Source organism: Trachypithecus francoisi, unplaced genomic scaffold, assembly GCF_009764315.1.
Source record: "Trachypithecus francoisi isolate TF-2019V2 unplaced genomic scaffold, Tfra_2.0 Lachesis_group17, whole genome shotgun sequence".
NCBI classification, from domain to species: Eukaryota; Metazoa; Chordata; class Mammalia; order Primates; family Cercopithecidae; genus Trachypithecus; species Trachypithecus francoisi.
Window position 1 is genome coordinate 30,895,775 of NW_022681462.1, and position 24,904 is coordinate 30,920,678.

General features: G+C 39.0%; 1 protein-coding gene and 1 long non-coding RNA gene across 4 annotated transcripts in view; one reads left to right on the forward strand and one right to left on the reverse strand.

Annotated features, from left to right (window-relative positions):
• CTNNA2 (catenin alpha 2) overlaps positions 1–24,904 on the forward strand; it is a 1,168,663-nt gene that overhangs the window by 416,114 nt on the left and 727,645 nt on the right. For all 3 annotated transcript variants that reach the window (XM_033175260.1, XM_033175261.1, XM_033175262.1), the window contains exon 7: positions 6,232–6,435. In XM_033175260.1, coding sequence (XP_033031151.1) covers positions 6,232–6,435 — 204 coding nt within the window. The remainder of the gene's footprint in view (positions 1–6,231; positions 6,436–24,904) is intronic.
• The window catches only part of LOC117062102, a 51,625-nt gene continuing 29,303 nt past the window's right edge, over positions 2,583–24,904 (reverse strand). Inside the window, exons 3-5 of the long non-coding RNA XR_004428216.1 lie at positions 15,745–15,808; positions 2,989–3,150; positions 2,583–2,642 (exon numbers count right to left, since the gene is read on the reverse strand). This is a non-coding gene — a long non-coding RNA (uncharacterized LOC117062102). The remainder of the gene's footprint in view (positions 2,643–2,988; positions 3,151–15,744; positions 15,809–24,904) is intronic.

Below are 24,904 nucleotides of genomic sequence, written 5' to 3' on the forward strand. Positions count from 1 at the left end.
GCAGTAAGAAACTGTCGAAACCCAAACAGGATTATGTCACTCCTTTGCTTTAAGATCTCTGATGATTCATCATTGCCTAAAGGGCTGTTCTCAAATTGAAAACTTTGTTAACGTGGCAGAGAAGTCGCTTCAGGACCTGATTCTTTCTCTCTCTCCAGCTGCATCTCCCATTCCTATTTGTGTCCATTCAGGCCCTTGGAGAAGCAAGGTAGATGGGATTATATGTATAAGAAGGAATTGCCTGTGAAGGATAAAATAGCAGTGAATGGGCTTTTGTGGAGCTTTTAGACTGCTATGGGGTCAAACACCTTTGAAAGGGGAGCAGGAAAGAAAGAGGATTGAGTAGGAAGGGGCTCAGCACTGTTCCCAGCAAGTCCCAGTCAGGCTAGTGGGGAGCCCGGATCCGGAGCTGAAGTTGCTTGTTGGAGGAGTCCCTGTTGGGCAGGAGCATGGACCTGTGCCCAGTGATTGACTGGCGCTGCCTGGGGCCAAGTGCAGCCTACACATAAGACTGCAGTAGAACTCCAGGTGCAGCAGATGGAGACGGTCAGTTAACTATGCCCCCCAGCAGTTTAACTCAGAGGAGAGTGGCTTGGGGCCCCTCTATGTCACCATATATGTGACCAGCTTCAGTTGATCTCTTGTAATATTTTTCATATACTATGTCATCTCTCACCTCCTAGCCCATCTGCATCACCCCTTCCTGCTCCTAACTTTGCTTGGCCAACTGGTTTTCACTCTTTAAGTCTCAGCTGAGGGATAACCTCTTCTGGAAGTATATTTTTACTTCCTACCTCTCAACTGTGCAAATTGCCATCATTCAGTCATTCCATAACATCATCAGCCATTTCCCCAATTACAATTGGTTGTACATGTTTTTGTTTTTGATTAGAGAGTCAACCTCTTGAAGAAAGGATTGTTTAGTGTGTGCTCTTAGACTCCTACAGTAACCAGCACTCATTTGCTGAATGAATGATTTTACTCTCAGTTATCTATTGGGAGGATTAGGTGACTCAGATAGCATAAAAAGGAGAGCATGACAGATGACACTTAAGTATTATATTTAGTTTAAGAGAATTATATTTTTATTTTAAAATCATATACTTTATAATTATAATTATGACATATTAGACTCATTTCACCTCAATGTGGACAGTCTTGTACAGTTGAAGGAACACTGGGCTTGAAATCAAAAGACCTGTGCTCAAATCCTGGTGATCTCATTTGTGAGCCGAATGACCATGGGACAACATCTCTGGCATCATTTCCCTATTCAGTAAGATGGGGGGATAGCGATCTCAAAGACACTGCATTTTGAACCCATCAAACCATTGGTAATACATCCAACTACTTGCTTTGACAGAGGTCTCTCTGTTTCCTCCTCTTGTGTCAGAGCTTGCATCAAGCTGTCCCATTATACACTTACATTTTAGACCACATAGCTTTTTGTAGAGACAATGAATGATAAGAGCAATTTAAAAGTAGTGGTCTTCTAACAATTGTATGTGTGGTGAGTGCTGGTAAATGTATTATTCTGGGAAGTGGTTTTGAACTACATCGTCTGCTAAATTATTTTAGGTTAAAATTTTTTTAGAGCGCCACATGAGAGCAAATGGGAGATCAATTATGTGAGACTAGAAAGAATGTTATAGCACCGACTTGATGGCAGAATAGGGTTCTAGTCTTCTTGGGTTGGGGGTGAATTATTGTGGCTGCTATCTTTATGGCTGTGCATTCCAATTGCCACTCTATAAACTGTAAGAATGAAAATGATAATTTTTTAAAGTAGAGATGTTAATAAAAATAAGTAAAACTCATAAAGCACAAAATATTATGCAAATCAAATAAACAAAATAAAAATAGACATGATAAACTTAGATTAACTTAAAATATAAGAAAAATATAAAACAAGAAATGCAGACCCAGTATCTGTAAATGAACTAAAATGATAATGTAAGATGTAACTAAAAGATCAAAAAGATAAAATGACTAAATGAGCTTTAAGAATGCCAACAGGAGATGGAGATATTTACAGTGTAAAAGAATGAACTAAAATAAGTCTGTACAGTTGTAAACAACATAAGAGCCTGTCACAGGAGCATTCTTTTGCCACAAAGGGAGAGACAGGAGGGCTTCTTGTTGTCCTTTCACTCTTTGGTGGTGTGCTGCCCTCTTAAAGTATTCTTCTGTGACCAGGGAGGGGAATCTGGCTCCTGGATGTTGATGATGATGGTGATGATGGTGGTGATGGTGGTGATGGTGATTTGGAGTGCCTTCCTGTCAGCAGAGGGCAGCCACACAGAGAGGTGAGGACAGGCAGAGCTGGGGTGGAGAACTGAGGCCTGTTAGAGCCCTGTGTTCATGACTGTTGCTGATCTGAATGTTCCCGACGTTAGCTGGGTGTTTCTTATCGTTTTAATTACTTTCAAATTATGTAACAGCAAATATTCCTCCTTCTTTTCACTTTTTCATTCTCTGTGTATTTCTTGCTCAGAATTCAGTTCCAGGGGTTGGTTTCTTATTTGTAGGAAATATAGATACAACCTTTTCCTCTAGCTCTTGAGCCTCTGACTTCATTTCTGTTTTTTTTTTTTTTCCTTATTTTCTTGCTTGTTGAAGCTGTTGGAAACCCGACCAATTCTCTAAGAACAGACAGAGACAGACACATACAAATACATACACACAAATAAGCTACAGCCCCTTCCATACATGTGCACATGTGCACATACACACACATACACATACACGCATCCACTCCACCCATGCATACAAACTGTACCCACCCATTCATAGATCCATAGACACACACACAAATAGCACATATCTTTCCCCATACACACGTACACACACAGCTCCACACACACACAACCAGTGCCCATCCCATCCGGGATACACACACACACATCCAGACACACACACACATGCAGTCAGTACCTCTTACCATGCACATGTGCATGTACACACTTACACAGGCCCACGTGCACTGACCTTTTTTCTTTGTGCCTTTTCTCTCCCGAGCAGCTTCTCCCTGCTGCTTTTCACATCCATCATTGCAATGCTCCCCATCTGTACTGCAGATACAGATCTGAATATTGTAAAATTATTGTTTCTTTTCCTGGGAGATTTTTTAAAAAGCTTTTCCACTGTGATCTATAAATAATGAATAATTCCATTAGAAATGTGATGGATGGTGTAACTTTTCTGCAGAGTTTGTCAAGCTCAATGTTTCAGGCTTTTACTTTCACAACAGCCCCAGGCCATGGCAGGTAGGAAACTCAATTGGCTGACACTCCAAAGTCTCTCTTGCCACATTTCCCAAAGTGTGTTCCTTGAGTTCTCATAGATAATTCATGCATTTTAAAAGCAGCACTTTCCATGCTTAAATAGATTTGGGAAATGCTACAGTGAACTGACTCCTTTAATGCTGAGCTCCCCAAAGCATTTCATATGATAATTTGCTGTAGGTCATGAGATATTTCCAAAACACATTTGGCCAGGGAACCTTATTTTTTCACCAAAACATTATATCTCTAAGCTCAGTGTTCCATGGAAAATAATTTAGGAAATGGTGTTCTAATGACACTAGCACATTCTCTCTACTGCAGAGAAACTGTTTTACAATTGTCCTTACTGAAGAGTTCAAATTTACTTCCCCATATTTCCATCACATTTGCAGTTCTTGGTGTGTTTAATCCTAAAGTAAAATAAACACCTGTTCTAAAGCCAGTATATGATTCTGAAGAGTCTCCTGAAATCTTAAAGCAAAAAATAGTTTTTATTGTGTTTTATGTTAATATGGTTTTCTATAAAATAGGTCTTTGAAAATCAGTAATCTTTATAAGTAAGATAGTCTAATTATATTTTGACCAGGTATTTCCTCAATTAGCATATTACTTCTTAACATATATTATATGGATTTTATATACACACACACACACACACATACATATGTTCATCATAAATGCATCAATCAAAAGGCAATAGAAAGCGAGAGAGACTATGTGAGAGAAAGAGAGAGGGTTCCAATGGATGTCCCCGGAAAAAGACATTGCAGACACAGCACTAGTACGTATAGCAGGAATATCTGTGCTCCCCTCTCAGCTTTCCTTTGGGACTTTCACCTGTAATAATGAACCCTGTAGGGCCATCCACTGTATTACAGCCTCCACATGATTTTTTGACACTGAACAGCTGTGCCTAAAACCAAGGCACAAAGGACAAAACCTAAATAACACATTTTGAGTAAAGTAAACATTCCTTTTGCATCCCTTTTCCAAGATATAAGAGAGTACAAATGTAAGAAAGGTCATCTTGCCAAAGCTGGCACAGAATAGCTGTTTTATTTGCAAGATTTCATGCATCTGCTTTCTAAATTGAAAAGAGACTTTTACCAATTAGTGATTTTCTAAAAAATCCAAGATTCCAGTGGACCTCAGACCTAGTCTGTGTTTGGTCTATACCTGTTCCTTTTTAAGTCCCAACCTGCCTACACTCATTCCTTAAGACTTCAACATTCTTGTGCCCAAAAGATCTATCTCTCTGCTCTGGAGATTTGCATTTTAACAGAAATCAGAGAATTGGAGCCCAGATGTTCTGTGCACAACCTGAACAAATACTTTAGGATGCTTTGGAGGATTACAACAACCTTTCCCAGAGTACACAGCTGGACTTCACTTTGTAATAACTTAAGCAGTTACTGTATATACTACATCAGAATAAAAAATTCAGAGAAGCCTCTTTTATCTCCCCTTCTTTTTAGCATTAAGTACAGCAGTAGGATTATAGTAGGTCTTCAGCAGGTGCAGATTAGCAATAGAATAACTACATATTCTCACTTACTTTTTGTGTCGTATTTGTAAATATGGTAAATTGTTCTTTTGATGAATATATAAGGAATAATGAACCAATGAACAAAATGAACAAAAAAGAAACAGTAACAGAGTGGCAATTGTACCATAGTATTCTATAGTTGGAAGACCATTTACCCCATCACTGCCACTCTGGTTCTTGGACCTCTGAGAGTGCACCCCCAATGAAGATAAGCACACCATTTCCCACAGCAGGTCATTCTACTTTGATCATCATTGCTGTTATGAACTTCTTTGCCTTAGGCAGAAAAGCTTCCCCAAAGGAAACCAGCCTTTGGTCAATGTCACCTTTGCTTCTAGACTTCACACAGTTAATGATCACATACTTCATCACACTCTTCCCTCCTCATTTGCTGGGAGTTTTCCAAGTTCTCTTTCTATATTTCTGACTACACTTTCTGTCTTCCTTTTTGATTCTGGTCCTTCTGTACACCCTTAATTCACAGGTCTTCTTTGGCCTGCTCTTCTGGCTCTATTCACTTTACTCGTATGTCATTCACTACTTTGTGTCCAAATACGCCTGACATTTACCAGATTCCTATAAAGACTGTTATATTTCCTGAATTTTGGATGCATATTTCCATCTACCTCTGGGCATCTCTGCCCACATGTTTCCAAGCTCCTCAAACTTGGCTGGGGAAATGCTAAGCTCATATTCTATGTGATATTTTCTTTTTAGGAAATATCTCTATTCTGCGCTTATATAGGCTCCTTCCAAACATGTAAATACCTTTATAAGGATACTGTCAGTTATTTGTGACAAGTCTCATACACACATTAAGAATCCTTTTCTAGAACACTAGCTTTGACATAAAAGATATCAGTTCCCAGTGATAAATTAACCTGTACTGAATATGCCTGTTGGGTACTATGTGCCCAAGTTTCAAAAGGCATCCTGCCATGGGTGCCCATATCTGCTTCTCATGAGGAGGATTAATGTGTACACAAGTCACAGCTAATTCATAATTAAGATGTTGATTATTTATCATGTTTTAGCTCTAAAATCTTTATATAATTCCCCAAAGCGTTACACTGAAATGTTCTTTCCTTAAAGGCTACGTGTTTTAAAAATGCCAAAAAAGTGTCCTAATCTTATTTGAAAGCTCTTCCGTTGAGATAGCCTTTGCCAAGAACATGTTCTTCAAACAAGATGTGCTCTTTTAACTGAAGATTACATTTAGGACAAAATAGCGACAAAAAGTTAATACTTTGTCAAAGCAACTTTAGAATTTGAGTAACCAGTTTCTCCTCCTTGGGGACTCTTGTTGTTGCCTCAGATATTTCTGGTTTCAAAACAGGGTGCCAAGGCAGACCTCTCTTCTCTGCTGAATTTTTTTTTTTTTTTTAATTGTGATACTTTCAGAATAAGATTATCCTGGACCCCATGACGTTCAGCGAGGCCAGGTTCCGGCCGTCCCTGGAAGAGAGGCTGGAGAGCATCATTAGCGGCGCCGCGCTGATGGCCGACTCCTCCTGCACTCGAGACGACCGGCGGGAGAGGATCGTGGCGGAGTGCAACGCCGTGCGGCAGGCGCTCCAGGACCTGCTCAGCGAGTACATGAATAATGTAAGTCTTGGGCTCTCTGTTCTCATGTCTCGGTGGATTCTGTTCTGCAATCGTGTTGCTCTTTTGGAAGCATAGATAGCAGGAAAAGAGAACAGACAAGTGTTCACTTAAGAGAGTCAGGTGAAACCAAAAAACTGCTTTGGGGAGAGCGCGTGTCATGTTGTTTCAGAATCCATATTTTGTTTGTTTGTTTCAATATGGAGCAGATAGATGGACAGTAAGCTCTTTCACTTTTTACTTGGCTGATTTCTTCTTGGTCATTTTAGTGGCTGCATTTTGAAGTAGGTAAGATTTCAATTGGTAAAGGTAGATGATTGATGGAAACAGCTGAGAATATACTAAGTCCTCTGTTAAAAAGTGCACTTTTAAACCTAAGGATAGCTGTAGATGCGATTCTTCACCCCTAAAAGGCATTAATAAATCTACTAGCTTTATAAAATGTGTGGATAGGGTTGTTTAAGGAAAAGTTCTAACTGTAGTAAAATCTGGAGGTGTTTTATTGATTCAGTCAGGAATCGCTTATAAGAGTGAGTCTCTAAGTTTTCAAATAGGTATGTATGAATGGTATCTAATTGTATTTTGGCACATAATAGCCATCCTCTCCTATAGTTATAAAATGTGACAGTGTCTGTATACCTGTAACCTGCAAGAAGGTGATGAAACTCACATTCTTTGCCTTGAAAGGCACTAAATTATGGCTGTATTGATTTGCTACATTCATTCAGCTGAGGCGATGGCCAGTGCCTGCAGCAGTGGATGATCTGTACTTCCCCCTTTCCTGGACTTTAGGGTTTGAGAGAATTTAGCACAAATTGGGGAAAAAATGTCGATAAAGTGGGGTCTTGATATTACATTTTGAAGAAATGACCTGTATAGTGACCAGGTGGGTAACAGAGACACTGAAAATCTGCTCACAGCTATTGAAGTGCATGTTGGGTATTATTAGGACACCCCAAGGCAATGCTGAAACAAAGCAGCCGCTCAGTGTCCCTCCCTCCAGCATCTCACCACTCCCATCATCAGTATCAATATGCAGCTAACAGACATTCAAACAAACAAGGAATGAGTGTTGACAGTAGCAGTGCTCCTCCTGCAGACCCTCCAGAGAACTTATTCCGAAAGCAAAAAGATGTCAATGAGAAAACCTGACAAACTAAAAAAAAAAATAAAATCTGTTTCCTTTCCATGAACCTTCAGATTCTTTGATTTTGGAAGACTTGGCCATTTTCAGCACGCAAAGAATAAAATGTGAATGCATCATGTGGCACCCAGCTGCTTATGAGGACATCTCTGTAGGACCCTGGATGACCAACACTTTCTGTAATTTTGATCTATGGTATTATGTAGGGCACAGCTAGAAATGTTGATCCCATGGTCTCCCAACTGAGTGAATCTTTTGAATAGCAGATGTGTCAACAAAGAATGCTTATGAAATCTGAGACCCTGTTTGTTGGTTTGTTGTTGTTGTTGTTAACAAAATAGCAAAGGGCTAATTACTTGGATGTGGAATTTTGTTTTACATTAAGGCATGCTAGCGGTTCTATTAATGAATAGTTACTGCCAAAGAAGGAAGTAGAAACTAGAGATAACAGTGATGGTTAAGATCTCAATATAAATAAATCAGACAAAAAAGTGTGTTTCTCTAAATAGAAATCACAGAACATGATTAAATAAGAGTCGATCGAGACGTGACATGTAATTTTCAGTTTGGTGTCTAGAATCCTGCCAACTAGAAGTTTTTCTTTCAGTGTAAGCTCATGCAGATCTGCAGAGCTGATGGATTTTTGTATTTTATTGACTCCAGGCACTTTTTGTTTTCTGTTCGCAGCCTTGTGATGCAGGAATGTTTTGTGCTTTATTGAAATCTTAGTTTCTATTTTGACATGGTTACAGACAATACATCAATGGGTATAGTGCTTAAATTTCAAAATGCACACGTTCTATTCACATTGAACCATCATGATCAAAGCCTGAAATAAAACACCTCCTACTTGACATTTATGTAAACTGTGTAACATTTAGTTGGACTTCACACTTGTTTGGTGATTTCAAGGTAGAATTGGATGCAGCCAGATCACCTTAATAGTTCCTGTCCAGTGCACTCATTTATCCTGCTGCACAGTCAATTCGTATTTATTTTGATATAGCGTATATGAATACAAAAAAAAAAAAAATACACACCCATGCCTTGACTGAAAAGTCTATTGTAGTTAACAGCAACCAGTAAATTAGTCTATCATTCCTGGGCTGTTATATTTCTCTTTAAATTTTGTAAGCTCTGAGAATAAAGGTGTTATCAAATTATCACCTCACAAGTTGTCATCCTAATGTGCTAGGCAATACCATTAGGATAAACAAGTTGTTAAACTGAAAATATTTAAAAATCAGCATAACTGACATTTCTGTTTTCTGAGAATCTCCTGATCAGTCCCAGATGAACATTCCACTTACAATGCTTGCTTGTAGCTGAAGCTGTTCTAAAATTGTATATGTGCCAAATTGTATGACACAGAGGGAGACAGAGGTTGTGAAGAGAAGCTGTGTGCCATACCTGATAGAAAAAGGGTCTTCAAGGAGCATGGGCTATGACTTAGCCACATAGCTTCCATTGAACTTAATAGGATAGCAGTCACGTGTTAGATATTTCCACAAATGTATATTCTACTTAATGAACGTGGGTGGGCAACTTGAAGATGTCAACAAAAATTGTGCAGTTAAAAGAAACTGTGGTATGAGAAAAAAGGCTGGGTGAACAGAGGCATATGGTGAAAATTATCACAGATCATGGCGGTGGTAGAGAGGATGGTTGGAATTCTTTTAGGAAAGCCTTGGCTAGCCTTAAGTTGCTTTATCTAGTTGAAGATATAATTCAAAGTGAAAAGATTCTTAAAAATAATTCCCCTTTAAGTAGACTATTATTATTGTACATATGTGAAGACTAATGGGTAGAGAGAAACTTAAAAGGATGTGCAGCCTGTAGATGCTGATTGGGATGAGTGCTATCAGTGTGGTGGTTGAAGCATTATGCTGAGTACTATAAATAGTTCCAAATTATAATGAACACATAAACCTTCCTTGGGAACTAATAATTTTAGGCAGCTTTCTTTGGCGACAGTATAAACATAACATTTAATGGATTTTATTAATAAGAATATTGTGAGGAATGCAGATTTAGAATATTTTATTCATTCAACAAATGTATATTATGTGCTGGCCATTTGTGCCAGGCATTGCTCTAGGCCTCTGGGGATACAGAAAGTAGCAAAACAGGTAAAATTCTCTGCTTGCTCTCATGCAGCTTACACTGTTGTGGGAAGAGACAGAGAATAAATGCTAAGTGATATAAGCAAGAATTACTTCATATGGTGATAAATGCAAAGAGGCAGTCTAAAACATGGGAGGTAGAGGACACTGGGTACTACTGAAATTAAGAATGGCCTAAGAAGGTGTGTTGAAAAGTTGACATTAGATCAAAGACTTTTCAGAGGTGAGGAAGCAAAGAAGCCTTGAGGAGGAAAGGATGACAAGATCAAGTGCCTTGCTGTGAACGGGTACTTGGTGCACCCGTTTGAAGCACCATGGGAGTCATAGTGGCTATTGTGAGAAGAGGGATAGCAGGAGATGGCGTCTGTATGGTGCCAAGGCATCAGTCTCTGCAGGGTCTGGTGAACCATTATACAGAATTTGACTTTCATTCTAATGGAATGAGAGGCCATTGCAGAGTAGTGAGAGAAAAATGCCATGATTCAGGTGCTGAGAACAGGCCACAAAAACAAAAGGGGTGAAAACAGGTGAGGAGGCCCTGAGTCCCGGAATATTCATGAGAGGATGGTCTCTTGGACCAAGGGATAGCAGCAGAAGTGGAATAGAGTATTCAAATACTGACTATAAATAAAATTTGCTTATAAAGTAACTAGTAAGAAGAATGTATCTGTTTTATGAACATAAAATGGACATTTGCATTTTGAATGATTTGCATTTTGAATGACACTTACAGTTGTATCAGTTGCAACTAATATGATATCTTCATTTGGTTTGGGTTGCACAGGAAATTCTGATTTACTGGGATGTTGAAACAATTCGTAAATAGCTTACTTGGCAATGCCTGGATACTCTGCTAGATAGATTGCATTTGAAAGGGGAGTTAAGTAGAAAAATTTTGTTGCAACATTGTATCACCAAAAATGTCTAAGTATGGTTCACATTCTTATAAATATAAAAGACTAGAAAAATTTAATACTTATTCTAAGTATTAAACTGTAATGCAGAACTATAAGGAGAAAAATTACTACATATTCTAGGTACTAAAACTGTAAATGCAGAACAATAAGGAGATGCATTAAACTGTTATTTCTTTACGCACAATTCACCGTTAGACCTTGATGAGAATATGCAATGAGCATATGTGCCTGGTCCTTGTTGTTTCTTGTGCTACTTTACAACCTGTTTCCATTTTATATGCATAAACTCTCTGGGTAGCTCAAATTTTTTTAAGACTAATTTAGAGCTACAGTTTTCTTAAACAATCATGCAGTTAAACTATTTTCAAATGATGGCAGAGATCCTGGCGGCATAAAGTAATACTGCTGTTCTCTGTTGTAAAACGTGGTGAGATATTTTTAATTGCATTTTTAAAATCATTACAATTGTATATTTTTTTAAAATTTTGTATCCAACTTTTTTTCAAGCTTCTTGAAGCATCTAAGTGGATCCCTGGGGTTAACAATTTATAAACCATTAATATATAGAAGGTATTAAAAGCACATGAAGACATATTGATATGGGAACATATATACATACTACAAGTGTTTGAAGCATTGTCATAGCCTTTGTTAGTAGAATTTAACATAAAGTGGGTTCCTGAAGGAGCCCACCTGTGAGGATTTGAGGACTAAAATACGGTCTAAAAAGGTGATTTCCAGCCCGATTCTGTGGCCTATACACAGCAAGCCTCCAGCACGTTGTTCCACAACACTAGACGAATAATACATGAGATGATATCCAGGACCACGGGATCTCTGAGAATAGTAGCTTTTACATTTTTGTATAGTGGAAAAGAAATACGCGTTCACTATAAAGAACAAAAAAACACAGAAAGAAGAAAATAAAATATTTCATCCCCCAAAATAATCACTGCTAATAATTTGGTATGTGTCTTTCTAATATTTCTGAGCATATAGGAGTGGCATATTTACAGAGACACACACACACGTTACACCTTGGTTATTTTTTATAAAATGGACTCATATTGTAAATGCTGTTTTGCAATCTATTCTCTTTACTCAATATATTGTGAATATGTTACCATATCAATAAACATTGTCTAACCTTATATTTACTGGCTGCATAGCATTTTATTATATGAATATGTAATAATCCCTTTAGAAGCAATTCATTTTAAGTCTATTTTTAGGGAAGAGCCTTGGAAAAGATAAGTAGGGAAAACTTTTCCTGCTGGCAGTATAGAGTTATGATTTAGACCCAAAGCGTGACTGAGGAACAAAATGAGAACAAAGTGAGGACACAGCTTCACAGTTTCTGTGTTTTGGGGGATCCCTGACAAGTCTTGTGCAATCAGATTTTTGCATATAAACAAAATCTGAATGCTTCTGGGATTCTATTTGAAATAATCTTATGTTTATTTATATTGATTTTCTGTATAAATCTGATTTTTATCTACCAGAATTTATTTAATTTGGCTGCATATTACTGCCGAGAGAGGCCCAGAACAACTAGTTGGCAAGTTCAGTATGTGAGTTTGATCTAAAATCCCAGAGAAAGATCGCACCCTTCTGAAGGGACTGTCATCAGAAAGATAACTTTGCCATAGGAATTGCTATACTGCCACATTTCTCCTATAAGGGAAGGCATGAAAAAGACTGAGTAGCTCTTATTACTTAAGAATAAGGCTCATTGTTGATTAAACATGAAATTTGTTTTGAGTATTATCTGGATCTTCTCTTTTCTCTCCTTCCTATTATTATGTAGATAAGGGAATGCAACTCCCTGAAGTCAGCTTGGCTAATTATAACTTTCTCTGTTAAACGGTGTGACAATACAAGATAGAAAGTAATGTTTGAAAATACTTGTGGGCAATACAAGATCTAATGTTGCCCATACCTTCTCCTAATGGCCCTGCATTCTAGTGCAAAATTAAGAGCTGCCTAATGAGATTGGTAGCTTCATTCAAGGGAAAGAGCCCTAATATTCCACACTGGTGCTTGTGGTGAGGAGGTTTTCCTTGCGTTTTTCTTACTTGTATAGTTTCTTCTCCTCTTTCCTGTTCTCTGTCTTCACATATGTTCCACGCCCTCATCTTTATTAATTTTGAGCTTCAAATTCCCCTGTGCATTTACACTTCCCATGCAAAACTTTTGCTTCCTTGAACAGAGTTTTTTAATTCTTCCTTTCCTCCCCTCCCCTCCCCTCCCCTCCCCTCCCCTTCCCTTCCTTTCCCTTCCCTTTCCCCTTTTCTTTCCTTTTCTGTTTTGTTCTTTTTCTTTTTTCTGGACAGAGTCTCATTCTATCACCCAGGTTGGAGTACAGTGGTACAGTGGCACGATCTCAGCTAACTGCAACCTCTGCCTCCTGGGTTCAAGCGATTCCCCTGCCTCAGCCTCCCGAGTAGCTGGGATTACAGGCACCTGCCACCATGCCCAGCTAATTTTTTGTATTTTTAGTAGAGATGGGGTTTCACTGTATTAGCCAGGATGGTCTCCATCTCCTGACCTCGTGATCCACCCGATTCGGCCTCCCAAAGTTCTGGGATTACAGGCGTGAGCCACCGCACCGGGCCTTTTTGGTTTTTTTTTTTTTTTTTTTTTTGAGACAGAGTCTGGCTCTGTTGCCCAGGCTGAAGGACAATGGTGCGATCTCAGCTCACTGAAACCTCTGCCTCCCAGGTTCAAGCAATTCTCCGCCTTAAATTTCTTTCTTTCTTTCTTTCTTTTTTTTTTTTTTGAGATGGAGTGTTGCTCTGTCGCCAGCCTGGAGTGCGGTGGCGCAATCTCGGCTCACTGCAACCTCCGCCTCCCTGGTTCAAGCGATTCTCCTGCCTCAGCCTCCTGAGTAGCTGGGACTACAGGCACGTTCCACCACGTCCAGCTAATTTTTGTATATTTTTAGTAGAGACGAGGTTTCACCATGTTGGCCAGGATGGTCTCGATCTCTTGATCTCGCGAACCGCCTGCTTCGGCCTCCCAAAGTGCTGGAATTACAGGCATGAGCCACCGCACCTGGCCCTTAAATTTGTTTTTAATTGGTATCTCTTGCTCAGATATTGCCAGAATACAGTTATGTTACCAATCCTTTCTCTGAGGTGAAAAACTCTCCTTTGAATCTACTCTTCAAAAGAACTATACATAGTTGGTGTGGAAGTCTTTCCAACAGTGCTTTGGCTTCTGCCCTTGCAACATGGCACTTACAGTTCTGTTTGGCTGCATTTCTAGGTAGATTTCACTCTAACTCACAGAGGTACCTGGAAACTGGTAGAGGCTTTTTTTTTTCTTACCTCCTTTTTCTTACATTATTATGATCATACTCCCTTTCTAATGGTGCTCAACTCTGTTTACTCTAATGCGATCATAGAGAGCCAAAGGATGTTGTGCAGGGATATGTTGGCTGGCACTGACACAGGCACAGGTGGTGAGAGAATCTCCAGTCATGCTGGCAGGACATCTTCTCTGGTAGAATCATGACAGGGAGAGTGTGAGAGCTGGTGTCAGGTTCAGGTGTCACCCAGAGCATGTGTGCACTGGCTGTGAAAAGCTCCAGGAGGAGATCTAGACTGGCATGGTTGGTTGGCATTAGGGTGTTCTGGATACAGTACCCATTATAGCTATGGAACACAGATGTAGGTAACATCCAGGCCCTGTGGGAACATGGCAGGTCTTCTTGGGTCTTTTGTTTTGTTTTGTTTTTGAGACGGAGTCTCGCTCTGTCGCCCAGGCGGGAGTGCAGTGGCGCAATCTCGGCTCACTGCAAGCTCCGCCTCCCAGGTTCACGCCATTCTCCTGCCTCAGCGCCCGCCCCCCCCCCCCCCCCCCCCCCCCGAGAAGCTGGGACTACAGGCGTCCGCCACCACGCCCAGCTAATTTTTTTGTATTTTTAGTAGAGACGGGGTTTCACCGTGTTCGCCAGGATGGTCTCGATCTCCTGACCTCATGATCCGCCCGCCTCGGCCTCCCAAAGTGCTGGGATTACAGGCATGAGCCACTGCGCCCGGCCCTTCTTGAGTCTTAAAGTGCACAAGGTATAGGATGATTATTCAAATGGGGGACTTAGGTCCTCTGAAAAGTATGACAACTCCAGGAGCTCACTGTTGGATTCATTGTGGTGAAAAACAAACAAACAAACAAAAAACAAAAAACCAGTATTGAACAATTAATACTTCTATCTCTTTTCCCCACTCACTGCCCTCTAACCCAACATTTTCTCTCCTTCCTTCCCTCCCTCTTTTTCTTCCTTCCAACTATATACCTGGTGAAATCCTTAAAACCTCTTTTGAATTCATGAATGAACTCATAGAAATGTAAGGGAATTAGTAGGAAAAAAGAAACAACAAGACAGTAATTAACTAGAGATGGGCCTGCAGATTTTTCATGGCCTAGACTTGGGTTTTACATGAGGCATTAGGTGCAAGGAACGGGACAAAGAACACTGATTCAAAGAACAAAGCTAGATGGCCAGCTAGATTAGGGGTCTCAGTAGAAAGTCTGGATTCCCAGTTAATGGAACCATTGGGGTTTGATCTAAGAAAGTAAAACTTCCATACAGGGAGTGAAAACGGGACTATGTGCTGTCTTGGCCTTTAAGGAGCTGTAAGACTAGAACACCTTCTCCTCTAAAAATTTCTAACCACAAGCCCATAATAACTTAGTATCAGGGCCAGAAACTAGATTCCAGCATGACCTAAAGTTGATCCAGAATTTACTTGAAAGGCATTTGGTGTGGTGGGTTGCCAGGTACTTGGTAGAAGCAAATACCAATGCCTTCCAGAGGAATATACTTTAAACCTGGGGCTCAAAAAATTTCCAAAGATAAAGTTACAAAGATCATGAGTTGACCTTCCAGAAACCCTAAAACGTAACCAAACAAGCCACTGTGAATGAGAGTTGGCAAAAACAACCGGTTATGGATTAGCCCTACAGGGTTTCAAGTTTGCAACTATTAGGTACAGATTATAAAATATTTCAAAGAAATTGAAGAGAGCACTGGACATGTGATGAAGGAGCAGGAAGCTGTCAGCCTGACTGGGCAGACTTGGAAAGCAGGGCTGGGAGTTGTGGTGGTAGAGGCATATAAGCTTACTTGAATAGGTGGGGCAGACGGTTCTTGGCCAAGCCTCCTCTTGGTAGCCTTCTATGCCACAAGCCTGGACAAATAAGGAAGAAGAAAACATGATAGCTGAGAGTGTCTGGCTTTTGCTGTTCAGAGCGGTGCTGTTGGTAAATTATTGACTGGGAGCTGGTAATCTCTTAGCAACCCTGTGGTTGGATATCATTCAGCTTATCCACAGCAGACTTCTCTAAATGAACTCTTCCTGGTGACAGAAAGGAAAAAGAAAATCTGCCAAATGAAAGAGGAGATGGAATTAAAAATCTGCCTCAACCCCAAAATTAAGTTCCACACTTAGAACTCTAGCTAGTTTCTCTCCTTATCAAACAAACTCCTCACTGAGCCCTTGAAAGTTGGTACAGTCAATAGGATGAGGAAGAGCAAGTAATACTATGAGAGAGGAAAGATCTTTCTCTGACTTAGTAGCTGAGATTCTTGACAGAGCTGACAGCCAAGTCATCAGATTTGGCCAGTCTGGACAGCACACGCTTGGACAGCACACGCTTGGACAGCACAATTGATCTTCTCAGAAGGGCCTTCTGGTATTTCAATGAAGACCTCACAGAACTGTCAGGGAGAGCAGCAGGCTGCACTCCACCATCAAACTGATGAACCTGGGAAAACCTTCCCTTTGAATTAACGAAGTATGTAAGAAGATCTGAACTCTGGATTCGTTCGTTCCCGAACGGCTTGTTCCAAAGATAAGCTCTCTTGCTGGGGCCCCTCCTTGCTCAGGTTCAATGTGGCCTTGAGCTCTGAGAGGTATTTTTCTTGATTCATTTTGAAAATTGTTACACTCTAAGAACTGAGTGTTTCACTGGTTGGTGACGTCTCTGACGACTGTCCGTGCTTCAGTCACACCAAGTACTTTGCACTTACCGTCTATCTGATTAAAATGTTCTTTCCTTTGGGAGGCCGAGGCGGGCGGATTACCTGAGGTCAGGAGTTCGAGACCAGCCTGACGAACATGGTGAAACCCCTTCTCTACAAAAAATACAAAAATTAGATGGGTGTGGTGGTGCATATGGGTAATCACAGCTACTTGGGAGGCTGAGGCAGGAGAATCGCTTGAACCTGGGAGGCAGAGGTTGCAGTGAGCTGAGATCGCGTTACTGCACTCCAACATAGGCAACGAGAGTGAAGCTCCATCTCAAAAAAACAAAAACAAATGTTCTTTCATAAACTTTGCATGGATGGCTCCTTCTCCTCCCACCAAATTTCAGCTCAAATCTGTTGCTCTTGACTACATTAGTGCATTTATTTCTATTATAACACTTGCCACGCTCCAAAATCACATCATCTTATTGTTTGTGTTATCATCTGCTCCTCTATTGGAATTTACTTTCCATGAAGAGGGCTGTTGTATTGTTTACAATCCCCAGTATCTGGTGTATATAGCCTGGCACATAGGAGGCTGCAGATAAATATGTTTTGAACAAATAAATGAATTCCCTTTCATCCCCTTCTTCTCCTCTAATAATAAAGAAACAACATAACCCATATGTTTTGAGAACTTTGAGTCACATAGCTTGGAACCCAATGTTTGATCTTCTTTCTCTGCTCTACTACCTGATAAAACACTCAGTGAATTAGCTAAGGTTAACTACGCTTGGCTTCTTCATGCCTTGCTATGCAGTGCCCAGGCTTTTCACTATAGTTAAAGCTTTATTTAAGGCCCTGGCAGAGGCCACATCAATTCTTTCAAGAAATGGATGAAACGATCCCAGTAACTATTAGTAGAGATAAAAGTGATGCAAAGCACGTCACTTGCTTGCTTTTCAGTTCAAAGAGCTCCACCAAGCTGCTCACTCTTATTTTTGTTGCTACAGAGTGGCCTGTTTGGGCATGAGCGCTTAAGGATGTGTCTGAGGGCTTGGAGGAGCCAGACCAGTTTTAGTTCATGGCATTCTGTAGGCTGGAGCAGGGACTTTGGAAATTTCTTAACTCATCACTTCCTAAAAGACACAAAATAATTTGCATGTGTACACGAAGAGATAAATCAACAGAAGACAAGGGTCAGTCACAGTTAAGCTTTTTAAAATTAGGCACTCTGCAGAGTCGCAGCCCCAACTACAGAATCACAGTCTCCTGCTGAGGGGGTTTTGATCTCTAAATTGAGCAAGTACCCCAGCTGATTCTTATGAGCAGGCAAGTTAGGGAACACCTGATGTAGTAAGTAAGTGTATCAAATCAAGAGTTGATTTAATATAGCACGGGTTAAAAACGGGTTTTCTTTTTGTGAGTGGGATAAATACTTTTGTAAGAAATCAAGTGAAATTATCTTTTGGGAAGCTTTCTTGAGCTATATATTATTCATCCTAGACATTCATAGTATGAGAGGAGACTCGTGAAGCTGGGTAGCTAATCTCTTCTTCGAATTCCTTAGAAATAGACGAGCAAATCTTCACCAGCACCTTGCCCTGCGAGGTACTAATTAAAGGGTAGTTGTTTTTCAGAATCTCTAACTTTCACCTCACCACTCTCAAACACACCTCGTCCTACTCATCTACTTTTCCATTTATAAAACACCATTTTTTTTTTTTTTTTTTTTTTTTACCTTGGAAGGACTGTATTCTCCAATGCCAGAAAGAGAATATCAAGTCTCACAGATTATTCAGAAATCCTCTTTCTTAACAGCTTAATTGCTGACTTCAGTTATCTATTAACTCTGCTAGTTTGAATGCAGCTGAGAGATTTATAGCATCAACCCAGAGCTATGCCGTTTACCCCTTGAATTGAGCTTTCTTTCTAGGTTCTTTTGGTGACTATTCTAGGGCACAGCTTCTAAGAGGAAGGAACATTTTGCCTGACTGCTCTTGAAATTCTTGTATCTATTGAAATTCTTACGTCTATGTATCAGGATAACATAAGGAGATTTTTAAAAACACATACTCCAGGTTCCTGCCTTGGTCCTAAAATGATAAAATCTCCAGGGAAAGAACTGGGAAGCTTTATTTTAGCAAATATCCCAGGGGATTCTCCTGCCTCCAGTCCTGCACCAGCCTTGGACTATGCCAGCATTGAGAATCATCTGACGTAATCAACACTGGATTCAGAGACAGGTATCATACATTTCCTTTTTCCATTTTCTTAATCACATTTTCACAGTGTTATTTATTGTTATTTCTCTTCACTCTGTAAATTATCCTCCACTACTCCTTGCCATGGAACTAGTGAAGACCTTTGGAGGCCAGTTTTCTTCTTTATCCCCCCTGAAGTGACTCGAAAAGACAGTATTAGCATATTATGTAAGTTTCACCTCAATAATTTTGAAAAAAGACATTGGCCTTTTTTATTATTTTGTGTGCACACTTGGGTGTTAGGAGGGATCAGTCCTGTGATCTGGTGATTAATTTCACACTATTATTCTTGCAAAATAGACAGATACATCTTTTACTATGTATCTTATGGATGTAGTAAATGCTGCATCCATGAGAAATTTAAAGAGATGCTGATTCTCTGACCTGCTCTTCCTATTCCAGACATTGCCTTTTTTTTTTTTTTTTTTTTCTTCCCACTGTTGGCCTAATTTTAGGCTTCTTATCTTTTGTGTTGCCCCTTTTCCTCATCTATTAGTTTATTTTCAACCATTTGTAAAACCTTTAAAACCATATCCTTTTTTTACTTTTTTTGTTTTTAGTCCTTTCAAGATTCTCAAAGGATCACCACCCATTTCCCTAAAACCACTGTTTTATGATTTCAGATTATTTAGATGAAAATGAGTAGCATGCTCTCTTCAATGAAACAAATGGTTAAGGACCTGCCCAAGGTCACATGTTTAGATATAACTAAAATTGGAACACAGGTCTTCTGGTCTCTTTATTGCCACTCTGTGATTCTTTTCATTACTTTGTGTTATATATTAATGAACCTATACACAACATTGGATTTTTTGATATTCTGTTCTCTCCATTTAAAGCCCTACATTGTGTAGTGCCCATCTTTTCCCTAATGTATATATTTTGAATCCCTCAGAGTTAGTTAGATGGTAGACTCTGGACAAATATCCAATCTGTAAGAATCTACAGATCCTAGCAGAACACTACTAGTACTCCAAATAGAAGGCAGACAGCAGCGACCCTGTGGGATAGCCATCAGAATTCCTTACAGAGGGGCAAAGAAGAGCCTGTTTTGGCAGGAGTAGGTGCTAATGCAGCAAATCATTGAATTGTATATTTTTCAAGAATGCAGAATCTCTTGGCTTCAGTATCTAGGTGGAGACTGTCGATCTTGTAAGAGACAATGGTAGTGGCAATAACCATAGCAGCCAGCACTAGTATATCTACTTTTTCATAATTCCCTAGGGAGTCAGTGCAGTGGCTCTGCCCTCAGCTAGCCATATCTGTCCAGAGATCTGACTTTTGTTTTTTTCTGAAAATAATCACCTAGTTGCCTGCAATTTTGAATAGGAGAGAAGTTCTGGTGGTCTGCTTTTAATAATTAATTAATTAAATTGACAAGTAATAATCATATATATTTGTGGGGTACTATGTGATGTTTGGATATGTGTATACATTCTAGGAAGATTAAATCAAGCTAATTAACATATCCATCACCCCACCACCTTACCATTTGTTTGTGTGGTGAGCAGGTGTAAAATCTCTTTTGGCAACTTTGAAATATAAAATACATTATTATTAACTACTGTACTGTGTAACTATTTCATGCTGTGAAACAAGATCACTAAAATGAATTCCTTCTGTTTAACTGAAGGAATTTGGCCATCATCTCCCCATGTTTCATCCCCCTCGCTGCTCAGCCTTTGGAACTATTTCTCTGCTCTCTGTTTCTATGGGATCCACTTTTGTAGATTCTGCATAGAAGTGAGATTGTATAGTATTTGTCTTTTTGTGTTGGCAGGAAAGTAAATTAGTGCAGCTATTTTGGAAAACAGAATGAAAGTTCTTCAAAAAACTAAAAATAGAATTACCATATGATCCAGCAATCCCACTTGTGGGTATATATTCAAAGTAATTGAAATCAGTATGTTGGGATCTCTGCACTGCCGTGTTTATTGCAGCATTATTCACAACAGTCAAGACATGGAAGCAACCCAAGGGTTCATCAGTGGATGAATGGATAAAGAAAATGTGGTGAATACATAGAATGGAATACTATTCAGTCTTTTAAAAAAATGAAATTCTGCCATTTTTTGGCAATGGGGATGAACCTGGAGGTGTAACTGCTTTTTAAATAGAGTTTCAAGAAATCATCTTTTTAAAAATCTCACCTTTCTCCTTTCTCAGATTTCTACATCTTTGGGATTTTGCAGTATAAATTGGGTTGTTCTGAGCTTCCCTGTTGCTGGCTTAGGATTTGGCTTTCTCTGGCCTGCTAAATGGGCTAGCACACCTCTTTCTGAAATCCAGCTTTCAGAATACTACTGCTGTTTCCTTCTGTTGTCTTTGTCCGAAGAATTAATGCCTTTAAAAGGAAATGGCTTTATGATAATTTTAATGGAATTTCAGAAAAGAGCAGTGATAAATATGTGTGTTAAATCAATTAGCCATCTTCAGTCACACCTTGCTTTTGTTTTTAAGAAAGGTTTTAGGTTTCTTCCATCTCTATGTTTAGGGGCTATAACCAGACATAGGGATGGTTGTTTTGTACCTAACTTGACCAAGGGTTTGAATCAAGATAAGTTAATCAAAGCACATTTTCAAAGTGAATTGAGATTTTTGGATAAAAGTAGAGGTGAGATCAAATGTGTTGGAATAAAGCTTAGTTGGAGGATCTATTTGATGTAGGCACTCTATTGTATTTGATTGTTTATCTCATTCCTAATGAAAGCATTATAGACATTTGTTCCTATTTATAGGTTGAAGAAAGTGTGCTTGTGAATACCTTGTCTTTGTTGTTCATGTAAAGTAACTATAGAAATTGGGCATTTATCACATGATGATAAATAATTCTTTAGAAACTTTGTTTCAGAGTCTATTGAATGCTACATCCCACTTAGTTGCTGATAACAGTTGCACAAATGATATCACAATATGATCCATAGCACAGTGTTAAAGGATAATCAAGTCCAATGTTATTACCTCAGCCATTTTATAATTTTAAGTATCTCTCCCAGTATATTTAGAACCACAAGATCCTTGTAAATGGATTATTCCCATACATTTATTTGTTTACTAAAGGTTACATTTATCTTTTGTATTATTACTATTTTTTCCCCTGTAATATTATTTTACATATTACTCCTCAACTTACATCTTTTAATCCTTAGAACTTTTATAAGGTGTGTGACCCAATGATTTGATTTATAAAAATGCACATTGATATATCTAACAATTCATATTTTTATATAAAATTTATACTCATCTGCCAGAAACAGTGACAAGAGACAGATACATGAAATATTTAAATTCAGGACAACCATTAGGGAAGTTCTTGTGATATATTCCTAAGGTATTGTGATTATTAGCATTCATTAAATTTTCCCTAAAAATTTAACACCCATCCACCAAATAATTGTCACTAAGGAAAGGATTATTTACTAGCAAATCATACATATTTCGACACATCTGTATGGTTAAAGGATAAGAAAAAGCAAAATTTCTTTTGCTTTTAATTTAATTAATTTATTAGTTTCGATACTGCATTTCATGGAGCCTTGCGTGCTTCTGGGTCCCCATTAGTAGGAGACCAGGGGCCGGGCGCGGTGGCTCAAGCCTGTAATCCCAGCACTTTGGGAGGCCGAGACGGGCGGATCATGAGGTCAGGAGATCGAGACCATCCTGGCTAATACGGTGAAACCCCGTCTCTACTAAAAAAAATACAAAAAACTAGCCGGGCGTCGAGGCGGGCGCCTGTAGTCCCAGCTACTCCGGAGGCTGAGGCAGGAGAATGGCGTAAAACCCGGGAGGCGGAGCTTGCAGTGAGCTGAGATCCGTCCACTGCACTTCAGCCTGGGCGGCAGAGCAAGACTCCGTCTCAGAAAAAAAAAAAAAGTAGGAGACCAGGAGAGAGAAATGAGTGTGACTCTTAGTTCCCTCTGTCCCCTAGATCTGTTTTTCCCTGAGTATCCCTATCCCCGACACTAATTGAATTCAATATTTCAAGATTATGATAGAATAGAGAAGCCTAGCTCTTTGCAGATAGCAGACCTGTCCTGAAATATCCAAATGAATTCACAAATTCTGAGCTTCTTATCACTATTTGGCTATCAAGTTATACTAGCTGTATAAAATCTCTTCAAATTAGTGAGAATGGTTCTGGCCACCTCTTCACCCCCAGTCCGAGTTTCTCAGCAGTTCCTGGTTAAATATTCTACTCTACAAGGTTTCCTTCAGTATTCCCCAGTGACTCTGTGCCACACCTTTTAGGTGAAGAATAGCATGCTGATGATAGAGTACGATACTAGAACTCTTGACATGCATCATTTTCACCATGTTCTTTAGAAAGTGTCAGGATTTTAGTTTTTAGAAGAATATAGATGTAATAGTTTGCAGCATACATAAGTTGTAATATTCCAAAACATCCCACAAGACATTTTCTTTCTTTCTTTTATTCTGAAGCATTTTCTTTCCTGATAGCTACAGATGAACTCGAGGCCTTTTCTTATCCTGTAATGAAACGTTGAATTACACCCATACAGTTTAGCAGAACTAATGCTTACCCACTGGCTGAATAAATCAGGCTGTTTATATTTTCTTTAATACAAAAAGGAAATGATAATGAACTTGAGGATAAGGTTTTAAATGTATATAGTTATTATAGTATAACAGTGCTGCGAGGCTACTTGCTGACAATGGTAAGGGCAATTTTATCTCTTTATAAATAAAATTTAGAATTGAACATCTAAAACTGGAAAAAAATATTAAGAGTTTATTGAGTGTTTTGGGAGTTATATTAGATACAACAGTATTAAATAGTATGCAATAGAATGAGAGACTTGTTGTGCAGGTTTTAAATGTTGTAAGCTGATAAAGTCCCTTCCAAATAATAAAGGCAAATGCATATCAAGATAGAAATAGGTAGATATGAGTTAGGTTTTCAGAAGGAGAGCTGGGTCAAGATGCTGAATTATTCATGGCAGAAGTAGTGCTTGAAATATTTGAAAGGTGTACAGGAATAAGATAAATCAAAGATGGAGAGTATACTTTGGGGGTAGGAATGACACAAAGCAAAATTTGTTATGGGAATGTGTATGGTACATTCTGAGCACAGTGAAGCCTGCTTGATTAGATAAAAGGATATCAAATAGAGAAAAATTATGTTTGCAAAGGAATGTTGAGATTCAATTACAGAGGAATAGGATTCCAAGTTAAGAAATGCATGCTTTATTATGGTAGGTAGTTATTAAATTTTTATTTGTTTTGGTTTGATTTGTTTTGGTTGGACTTGGTGTTATCGTGATCATGATATTAAGTAATATGTGCAGTGTTTGGGAACAGCCATCTTGCCTGCAGAGGTGGAGAGTGGCTCTTGAGAGTGTCCACGGGAGATAAGAGGCTATAGAGACCTGTTAGTGGACTTTTAGGAAAGTACAGACAGAAGACAATATAGTCTGAACTACAGAGAAGACAGTGAGAATGAAAAGGAGTAAAAGCAGATTCAAGGAGAGTAATTAAAATAACCTGAAGATGGATTTTTTTTCAAGAAGAATATAGACGGGGGAAGGAACCAAAAATATTGCCTTTCTCTTTTCATGAGATGTATTTATTAATTATTCATTGAATTGATATGTCACTAAGTTAGGACTGATCAAATTCATTGACAATATTTTTTGAAGAAAAGCATTTAACGGTGTTTAAAATCTGTCATATATTAGGTTTTTATCATATAATGTTACTCTGTAAATATTTGTCTTCACTTGTTGTTTATTGTATTCACGCAGTAGACTATTAGTGCTTTTGATTGAATCGTTATGCTATCAAAACTCATGGTATAAAGCATGTTGCAGTTCTGCTGAGGCCTGGGTTTGAGTCTCACATTCCAGAGTCTCTTTGAAGGCTATGATTGGCCTAGTGGACAGGCCAGTATCTGTCTCTTTGGTGGTCATTTTTGGCTCAATATATGGGACATAATAATTTCCAAGTTGTTATTTTAAAAATTGAAAAAAAATATTTCTTTGTGGGGAAAAAACTGGCCTTGTAAAAGATGTTTACCTTGAGTTTGTTGAATCTTA